General features: G+C 46.0%; 1 protein-coding gene across 14 annotated transcripts in view; it reads left to right on the forward strand.

Annotated features, from left to right (window-relative positions):
* Positions 1 to 9114, forward strand: part of MTMR2 (myotubularin related protein 2) — a 65886-nt gene extending 56772 nt beyond the window's left edge. For all 14 annotated transcript variants that reach the window (XM_086882026.1, XM_086882031.1, XM_086882027.1 and 11 more), the window contains 6 exons: positions 248 to 433; positions 1292 to 1498; positions 3073 to 3165; positions 4482 to 4595; positions 5996 to 6172; positions 7138 to 9114. In XM_086882026.1, the coding sequence (XP_086738152.1) occupies positions 248 to 433; positions 1292 to 1498; positions 3073 to 3165; positions 4482 to 4595; positions 5996 to 6172; positions 7138 to 7299 (939 nt within the window). In that variant the 3' untranslated portion in view covers positions 7300 to 9114. The remainder of the gene's footprint in view (positions 1 to 247; positions 434 to 1291; positions 1499 to 3072; positions 3166 to 4481; positions 4596 to 5995; positions 6173 to 7137) is intronic.
* The last annotated feature ends 1398 nt before the right edge of the window (positions 9115 to 10512 follow it).

A 10512-nucleotide genomic window follows, 5' to 3' on the forward strand; every position in this document is an offset into this window, starting at 1 on the left:
AATGCTTGTAATGTGATATTCTTTGGTAAAAATTATAGCATTCATTAGGTATTGCAGAAGAGACACAAAGTGTGTGCCTGTACATGTTTGCTCCCAGCTGTAAGATAAAGCCAATGGGTTTTGCCTGCTTTAGATAGCCCAGCCACTGTGATATTTTGTCAGCTGCTACTTTCTCAGGACAAATGACTGGGATAAAGTACAAAATATGGTTTTGCTTAATGATTTGTATGTGAATTTTGTTCTTCAGGCTAAAGGAGGGGGCTATGAGAGCGAGGATGCCTACCAGAATGCAGAATTAGTGTTCCTGGATATTCACAATATTCATGTTATGAGAGAGTCGCTGAGAAAACTGAAAGAAATTGTGTATCCCAATATTGAGGAGACTCATTGGCTGTCTAATTTAGAGTCAACTCACTGGCTAGAACATATCAAGGTATGCATGTCTGTGTCCACTGCATGTGGCTGAGCAACCACAAGTCCTTATCAGTCTGGGAAAGATTTCCAGACCTAACTCCAGGATTCTCAATTCCTTGTAAATTTGAAGACTTAGAATTTGTTTTCCATTTATAAGTGATTAAAACCATAGTTTCTTGGAGTGAGGAATCTTAAGGTGATGAGAAGAGGGAGAAGAGAGAGGGCTGAGATACTGAAAGATGGTGTTTTGGAAGTGAAGGATGTTCCTGGGTGATGTGTAGCTCTGAAAGCCCTGCTTAGAGCTCAGGAGTCAAAGAGTTTCCAAGTTCTTGACTCGGCTCCTTGACATCCTGGCATTATTGCTGGTCCAGACGGGCAAACACTGGGAGTTTGGGGCCCTCTCAGCCTTTCAGGAATCCAAGCAGAGTCAGAATAAGGAGGCAGAATGTTTTGGCTTCTCAAGATACTGGTTTTCAAATAATGTTCTTTCTGTTCTAAAAATGTCCAGCTTACATTGTTGCTCTGCTTATGCAGACAGGGGCAGATCTGCTCCTGGGGCAGGTGCAGGGTGATGGCCATTCCTATCAGACACAAAATGCTCCTGCATGTAAATCTTGACTTGTCCAAGGACTGAGCTTTATGCAAGGACTCTTCTAGAGTTGTGCCTACACTACAGTTTAGATGTGTCGTCATCTTGCTGGAACAGAAAATGCGTTCACCAGTTCGCTGTCCTAGTTTCTAAAGTAGTTGGAACTGATTTACCACTCTCCTTGAGGCAAGCAGAGCCCTTGGTTTGTCCTGTGCTGTCACTAGCCATTTTTCATTTATAGTTTCTCTTCCAAAGAGATTTTGTAATTTGTTTTTTCCCTTGTCCTAGCTCATTCTTGCTGGAGCCCTTCGGATTGCTGACAAAGTGGAATCGGGGAAGACATCTGTGGTTGTACACTGCAGTGATGGCTGGGACCGGACAGCCCAGCTCACCTCTCTCGCCCTGCTCATGTTGGATGGCTACTACCGAACAATCAGGGGCTTTGAAGTGCTCGTGGAGAAGGAGTGGCTGAGCTTTGGCCACAGATTTCAGCTGGTGAGTCACTAGCCCATGGAAGGCACTAAACAGCAAGTTACTGTCCCTCTTGAAGGATTTCAGAGGAGTTTAACATTTTCTGTGAGAAGTTTCCTGGCTGAACTCACAGAAGAGAAGTGAATGCTGATGTTATTGTTTTCTACCTATAGTTCTATTAATCTCTTAACTTCCTTGGGGCTGTATTGATTAGTTACAATGAACAGGTGGTATTTGAATGTCTCAGGTGTCTGACTGTTAATGCCATGTTCCCCATGTTTAGGCTTAAACTAGCAGTGTGCTTTGGGTTCAGTGCTAGCATTTCTGCTGGGAGCAGGCAGAGACCACTGGGGTATTTTTTGTCTTTCTTTCCAGTTAAGTCCATTTTCTCAGACTGCATGGGCACCATCATCTAAGAAATGCTTTGGTATTGAAGAGGCTGGGGAATTTGTTTATAGCCTTGACCTCACATTTTCTTCAGGCACAACACTTTATTTTTGGAGAGGCTTCTAATTATTTAGGTGAAGGAGGAACAGTTTGAGCCTGGACCGAGAGCAGTTTGTGGCTGTGCCCTTGCAGTTGGCAGAGAGGCAGCTTTGTGGGCTTGTGACACAGCAGTTTGTTATGGTTTGCACTGATGGGAATTGAGAGAGCCTTTCAGTCGTATCCTTTCAGTCTTTGTTCCTATTGTGTTTTGCTCATCGCTGTTCTCTGGTGGTTGTTAATTTTGCAAGGGCTGGAACAAGGTCTGTGTACAGCACTTGCAGTGGTGGGCTGCACTGTCAAATGCTCTGAGGAAGGTGGGGAAACTGAGGCACTAAAGCAACTAAAGTTCTGCTGCAGCAAAACTTGTTACCTGGTATTTGAACGAGTGTTTTAGCTACTTCACTGTCTAGACATGGAAGGTACTGACAGCGATTTCCTTTGGTGAGGGGAGAACAGTGTTAGGGAATCTCTGTTACTTATTCCTATTCTATCTTTGTGCATTACTTGGGGCTCCTGGGTAATATATAACCATTAATGAACTCTGCTAGTTCTGAGGAGTCGTGCCTCACATGTGTTGGCCACACAGCACGGTCAGGGTTGGAGGCCTGCTTCTGAGAATACTGTCATTGCTGCCTCTCTGGAGGTGGCAGGAGATGGGCTGTGCTGGTGTTTGTACAGCTCTTGGAAGCCGTGAGGTGTTGCGTGACGGTTATCGCCGCATGCCGTGCCTGTAGGTAGTGTTTGCATCTAGCACCCTCTACTACTGAAGTAGCCAGGACAACAGCTGCAGCTGAAGCAAAAAGCATTCTCATTTTTTTTTCCTTCTGAACTTTAGCTATTAACTGAAATCAGTGCCAGCATAGCATCTGGAGCCTCTACTCAAACAAGTCTTGTTTTAACTTAGCATGAAAATACCCCATAAAGAATTTTCACTTCAAAGACAAAGAGAGTAGCTGTCCTTTACTCCTTTACCCACTGATACGGACAAAGCAATATCAGGACTCATTTGAAGTTTTTTAAAGCCATTGGTAAAGGTTTAGGTGACTGAGAGCAGACCCCAGCAGTTTCCCCATGAAGCCCTGTGACTTGTGTTCTTTGTCCTGCTGTTTCAGAGAGTTGGCCACGGGGACAAGAATCACGCGGATGCGGATCGCTCTCCCGTCTTCCTGCAGTTCATCGACTGTGTCTGGCAAATGACAAGACAGGTAAACTGCTGGGTGGCACCCTTGTCCACAGAGCCAGTGCACTGAGACATGGCACAGTGTCTGCACACAGGAATGATTTCCAAGCTGACCTGTGCAGGCTCTCCCTCCTGGGCTTGTACTCTTGCTTTGATTCTGGCAGCAGGCTTTTTGGGAATCTGTTTAGCAAAGAGCTCAAAAGCACTTGCTAATGTAAGTCCCTTGCATGGTATCTTGCATGGGATACTTGCAAGATCCCTGTTGCCTCTGCTCAAGCTGATCCTGTAACCTGCTCCTTTTTAACTTCTTCTGAAGGCAAACATACTGTTCCCTGTTCATTATGTGAGGTACAAAGCTGAGTGCCTCACTTCAGACCAGGCATGGCAGAAGTACAGTCCAGAAGAGATCCCCTATGTCTGGGAGGTTTTTCCCCAGGCACATGGAACCTGGAAGGCTTTTTGTATCTTGTGTGACACCAAAGTCAGCTGTGGTCAGGCAGTTCACTGCAAAAAAGCTGGAAGAGAAGGATGCCACTATATATGACACTGTACCACATCCATCCATAGAGAAGAGGAGGCTTTACCATCATCAAAAGTCACTTTCATTGTGGTCTCCTTGGATTGATCCTACAGCTGGCTTGCAGCTGGTGAGGCCAGGATGTCACAACTGGGGCAGCCTGGGAAGAGGAAGGTGGTTGTGAGGGAGGAAGGCCTCCTGCTCTCCTCTACATCACCCCTGCATGTCTTTGCAGTTCACTGCATTTATTCTTATTGACCCTTCGTGGGCTTCAGTTGTTCCTGTCTCAGGTCAGGTTGTTTCTGCACAGAACTCAGCAGCAAACATGGCCTGTGCCCATAGACCTTTTGCCCCTGCTGACCTCTGTCACAAGGTGCCTCTGCTGTTCCCTTGGGGATGTGCTGTGTTAGGCATCCAGGTTTTTTTCTATTTGGCCCTGGGAACTTTCCACTTTTTGAATGTATTTATTTCACGTGTGCCTTTTGTTCACAGTCCGGCTCCATGGCTTGTCATGAGGGGCAGGCATAGCAGAGCAAGCTTCCATTTGAAGCAGCACTGAGTGTTTATAAACACAGTGCTCTAACCCCTCAGACCTCTGGCTTTTGCTCAAAATTCCTCTCTGCACATGCAAAGCAGCTTTCCAAGAGGGAAACTCTTGTTCCTGGAAGGAGCAGGTATGACCCTGAATATCCAGCCATGCAGGGAACAGGAACAGATCTTCTTCTACAAGTCAAGAGGCCAACTCCTTACCAAGACCACAGTATGGGAGAAAGTTTATTTTCCTGTTTTAAAATCCCTATCTAATTTTCTATTTCTGCCTAAAGTTTCCTACAGCATTTGAGTTCAATGAGTACTTCCTAATCACCATCCTGGACCACCTGTACAGCTGTTTGTTTGGGACCTTCCTGTGCAGCAGTGAGCAGCAGAGAGTGAAGGAGGTAAGACAGCTTCTCCAGACTGCTTTAGCTGGTCAGATACTGCTACAGAAGCTGGCTCCTCACTCAGAGATAGTTATAGATGTGAGTCTTGGAAATGCCAAGCCCCCTTCTCAACAGTTAGGACTTGGGAGATTTTCCTTTTTTGCATAAACTGCTGATTATGGAAATTGGAGGCTTCATGTTTCAGAGCAGCACCATCTCCCTTCTGGACACTCTGGCTACTTCTGGTTAGTCAGTAGTGGTTGAATGGCTCCTGGTGTCTCCCAGGTAGTGGAAACACAATTTTGCTTTGAATTCCAGTTTACTGTAACCATCTCTGTGGGAACTGGTACTTTTTTGTGCCCTTTCTTTGAAGTGGTCCCTTTAGGGTGCTTTTAACTACCCCGTGTGCTGTCACTCTGCACACACAGGTTACAGCAAGTAACTGGTCTTTATGTGTGTGTTCTTGCTGTGCTTGCATCTTCCTGGGAGAGGACAACTCTCCTACTATGATTAAGGACGTGCCTCTCTATCCTGCCACAAGCCAGCTCTGCCCTGCTGTCTGGACAAGGTTTGTTTGTCCAGGGAGGAGTGTAGAGATGTGTACATCCAGACCCAGTCTGGAATTAGAAGGAAAACTGTGGCACTCATTCTGTCTCACCTACCTGATGATGAAGCATTCTGTCACCAAAGGCTGCAGCCTCACAGCACAGAGGTACACAAGGGCAGTGCTGTGTGGACCTGGTCTGATTACATTTGCTAGAACATCAGTTAAAAATAATCGTAAGAACTAGCTGGAGGATATAAGTGATAGCATTTGACTATAGTGAATTCAGTGTCCAGTGTCCCTGTTTCTCTAGAGTCCACAGTGATTGAATAATTGTCATTTCCAGGGAAGAAAACCTGCATGCTGTTTGCATGTGGGTTTGTTTTTTTTAAAAGGCCTCAGCCTAGTGAAGTACTTAATCTAGAAAGTACTTCAGCACTGGTTTCAGTGGGAGTATTCACAGGCATAATTATTCCACTAGATCAGGGCCTTAGTCAAATGTTTTCTTTTCTTCCTTTGCAATTAAATACTCCAGCAAGTCCTCCAGGAGCACTTCAGAGAAGTGAAGTTTAACTGAAGCACTGGGAGTTCACGTGCTAGTGTCCCCTCACTGTAGCAATGGTGATTCCCGGTCTGTGTTAACAGCTGGGTGGGCCAGAGGGGTTGTTCCATGCCAGGGCGTGTGTGCCTGCCTGCATCCATGTGCACCGAGTACAATAACCACATCAAAAGAACAGTTTTGGGGATTTTTTTTTAAGCTACAAAAAACAACCAGCTCCATTATTAATCACAGGCATGTGTCTGTGCTGCTATAGTTTGTAGATAGCTGGGATTCGTATGGCAAATAAAGCCTCCTCCACCCCTTCCCTTACAGAGCCTTCCAAAAAAGACTGTATCACTTTGGTCTTACATCAACAGCCAACTGGAAGACTTTACTAACCCCTTGTACGTGAGCTACTCCAACCACGTCCTGTATCCCGTGGCCAGCATGCGCCACCTCGAGCTGTGGGTTGGCTACTACATCCGCTGGAACCCCAGGATGAAGCCTCAGGTATGCCTCTTCCTACTCCTGCTTCCCTCTCTGCCAGTACCAATACTGTTACTCCAGAGGTCAAGACCTTTAGGTAATGCACAAGCTTATGCTGCCACTGCTTAAATCTGAAAACAAACGCCTCAATTCAAATGGCAGCAAGAGCAAGCACCACCTAAAGCTGCCTAGTGCAGGAGCCCAGCTGGACATCACCTTGTGAAATCTGCAGGAGCTGAGGATTCTCAGCAATCTGGGAAATTTCTCACTTAGAATGTGGAAAAAAATGATCTGAATTCTCTTTACAAATGATCTTAAAACCCCTAAGACTTCTCTGGATGTGGGGTTCTAGATAAGGAATCTTGGGGCTGTATTTAAAGTACTGGTGATGGGAACCTGCTGCTTGTTTTGGCTGCCTGAGGCACAGGAGTCTGACCCCAGCCAGCAGGGAAGCTGGCTTGCCCAGGGCAGGCACCCGAGACAAGCAGTCTGAGCATGACCCTGAACAATGACATCACTTTTTAGTAGGGACAAAAATTCCCAATTGTCTCAGTGCCTGTCTGCAGGTAACAGTTTTGCAGATCTGCAGCGTTAGAGACAGGAACAAACACTTGGCAGTACTGACTGTTAAACAGTCAGAACTATGTGAAAATATTTAGAAAAATCTGGCTGGGCTTTTTTCCTCCCAAGGCCCTAAAATTATGTCTAGGCTGAGATACCATGGCCAGTATCCCCCAGAAATGTCAGAGATCAGAGTTTGGCAACTGCTGTCTTTCAAAACAGACTTTGTTTAGCCACCATTGCACTGTACATGTTGGATCCAAGTGAGCAGCCCAGAGCTAGAGCAATCACTCAGGTACCTGTGGGCTGGAGACTGATAACACTCAGCCACCTCCTTCCCTCATAGCTGTCTGTAAGGTCAGCAACAGTATTGTGCTTCAGGCTTCCATGCTGCCCCCCTCAGTGCTCAGCTGCACATTTCCTTGCAGGAACCTGTTCACAATCGCTACAAGGAGCTTCTGGCCAAGCGGGCTGAGCTGCAGAAGAAGGTGGAGGAGCTGCAGAGAGAAATCACCAACCGTTCCACCTCATCCTCGGAGCGAGCCGGCTCTCCCGCACAGTGCGTCGCGCCCGTACAGACAGTTGTATAATACAGACTTTTTTTTTTTGCTGACTACCTTCCCAGAACCATGGGAGGCAACTTTTCTGAAACCTCGTGGATTTCCAGCATGGTGCCTGGGAGATGCCAACCTATTTATTTATTTCTCTCCAGGGTAATTTATTAGTACTGTAGCACTAGAGAAAGCTTAAAGCAAAAACCAACACAGACAAGGCCCCCTATGCAATTACCCTTCTCAGTGGCTAGCTTATAATACAAGCCAATTGCACTTACCATCTGTAAGAAGCCTGGAGCTTGCTCTTTGTTCACTGATGTGCTGGAAATCACTTGGCTTGAAAGAGTCTGTGCACAAGCATGAAGTACCCTGGGGGAAAAACATCTGCTCAGAAGTTTGAAAGGCCAAACCTGACTTTGTATTGGAGCCTCAGATGCAGCTGCACCATCCACACCCTCCTACACAGCAGAGTGAATGAGGGCATTTGCCAGCACACCTGGAAACAAGCAACAGCAGTGTCTGAAACAAGTCATTCCCTTCACCTCAACCTAGGTCATAGGAAGCCATGTAAACAATGCCTTATTTAAAGAAAGGGCAGCTTCTCCCAAGAAAACATTACGTTAGAGGAACAACAATACAGGACTTGACTTTGTAGGACAACGTTTACTTCCATCTCTGCAACTTTAGAATCTCACTTATGGTTTACAGTGGGTGTGCCAGGATGCAACTTAAGCACCTTTATTTCAGAGGGGGGAGCAGAGTGTGCCTCCCCTGGGCTTTCCATAGCCCCTCTGGCCTCCAGTGCCTCATAGTCATCAGGGCAAAAGGTAGTGGAATACCAAGGGGCACATGTGAACTGCTGGGATCAGCCATTACATTTTGCTTGGGTAAGCATAATTAGCAATTTTAATGCTTCTGTGCAGGGTTATAGTGGTGTACTTATGGTATTTCAGCTTTCTGCTAACTAATGGAAGCAACTGTGCATCAACCAAAGACGCCTTTCTGCCTGCATTGCAACTGCTGCTTTAGGTTTTTCTGGCAGACTGAACAGCTTAGCCATTTTCTACACCCTACCTTTTTCCTCATAGTCTGCTTCAAGAACTGTGTCACTCAAACTCAAGCTGAAATTCAATTTTAATACAAAAATTTACTGTAGGAGATACACACTTGGTGAAACCATGACTGCCCCCCTGCTCTTCCAAACAGGTAAGCACAGGGTTGCCGAAGAGGGGTCTTAGAGCAAAGGTAGGAAATGTGCAAGGTCTTCAGGCTGCTCCTCCACCTCTCTGCTGAGGAGAAGGGGTGCTGCTTGGTGTGGGTTCCTGTGTTGCTCTTTTAGGACCAGATCCCAGACTGCGGTCACCTGTTTAATATACCTGTCAGCTGCTATTCCTCTAGAGAAGGATTTTTGGAGGGAGCATAAGAGTAGACCCATTTCCACCTAAGAAACAGCCTTTCAAAAGCCACATTCCTTCCAAGGCAGTTAGCAGTCATTTCCTCCTGCAGTCTCCACTTCTGCCTGCTCTACTGCTGCAATCACCACACTGTGCTTACAGAGAAATCCACAGCCACCTGCCAACAGGATGAGTAACAGGCTACACAGCATCACCACATTTGGTATAGGGTAGCCTGACACATTATGGTTCAATAGTGCAAAGAATCCACACAAAATACTTTCTAAGGACTTGGATTTGCTTTGAGGTTAAAGGGCAGGTCTGCTCTTACGTACAATCGCTATATAAGATGGTTTAAAGCATTATTCTGTATTAGCAAACTGACTGTGTGTGTATATTTTGTTTCTTGATGAAGGCTGTTTGGTTTCCTTAACACTAATAAAAACTGATAAATGGATGAAGTTCCTGTACTCTTATTTTCAACTATGTGGTTTTCCAAAGTGCTTGCAGGACATGCAGACATTAAATAAATAGCACTGCAAGTTCAGTGTGTGAAATCCAAATCTCATTCTTCTGCAGAGGGCCTTTCAAGTTGCTAATGTTGAAACTCTGGTCTAGAATGACAGAAAATGAAGATTCATCTTTGGACAAGTTTCATTTATCCTGTACAGAGCAGTATTAATACAGATACAGTGCTTAGCTGCTCAGTATTATAAAAACAGAATCACAGAATGGTTTGAGTTGGAAGGGAGCTTTAGGGATCATCCAGTTCCAAACCACCCCCCCCCCATTGGCAGGGACACCTTTCACTGGATCAGGTTGCTCAAAGCCCCATTGAAGCTGGCCTTGAACACTTCAAGGCATGGGGCATCCTGAGCTTCTCTGAGAAAGCTGTACCACTGTCTCACCACCTTCACAGTAAAGAATTTCTTCCTGATAGCTAATCTAAACCTGCCCTCTCCCTGCCATTCTCTCTTGTCCTATCACTACATGACCTCTCCAGCTCTCTTAAAAACCCTTTCAGGTGCTAGAAGGTCACCCCAGAGCCTCATCCTCTCCATGCTAAACAACCCCAGCTCTCATAGAAGCTGTCTAATGCACTAAGTGCAGATTTTCTTTTTAATTGTGAAAGTATTTTGCTCAAAGTATTCTGAAATATGTTCATGACTAAAACAGACTTCCACAATTTCTGCACCTTACAGTGCATTGGCAACACAGTAACTTCTCTGTAAAAGAAAGACATTTTTGCATATAACTTATGCCTAAATTCACTGGGATGATTTGTGATCAACTCAGTGGATGCTCCCTAATGCTCAGTGGGCTTAATTCTAACTTGGGCACTTCATTCATTCACTGCAGGGAGCATGGATGGAGCCTAAAGTACTCCTAAGCCCTCCACCAGTCAAGGAGCTGCAAGAGGACAGCCTGAGGTCATGCTGAAATTAACCCATCTTCAAGCAAGCTTATCTCCAAAGCTCCTTCCTAGGCAAAATGACAGTGTCAGTTTCAGCTACTGATTTTTCAGGACCCCTAGCATTAACTGCTCTTTAAGTGGTTACTCCCACCACAGCTGGTTAGCAGCCCCTATGTGCCTTAGGTGCAAGGAGACAAGCTGGGTGGATCACCTGCAGGCAACAAACTCAACCCCCTTGTGCCTGTGTTGACCCTGCAGAGTCCCCTGCCTGTTCAGCCACAGGCAAGGGTGGACTACTCTGACTCTACCCTTACCTGCAGCTCTCATTCACCACCCTGACCAGGGAGAAGCCACCCTGCCATGAAAAGCCCACTGGCTGTGGCACAGTGCTGCAGCAAGCACCCAGCTAACATAGAGGAAGTGCAGCTTTCCCACAATGCA

The sequence above is a fragment of the Cyanistes caeruleus genome, chromosome 3, assembly GCF_971803275.1.
Source record: "Cyanistes caeruleus chromosome 3, bCyaCae1.hap1.1, whole genome shotgun sequence".
NCBI lineage: Eukaryota > Metazoa > Chordata > Aves > Passeriformes > Paridae > Cyanistes > Cyanistes caeruleus.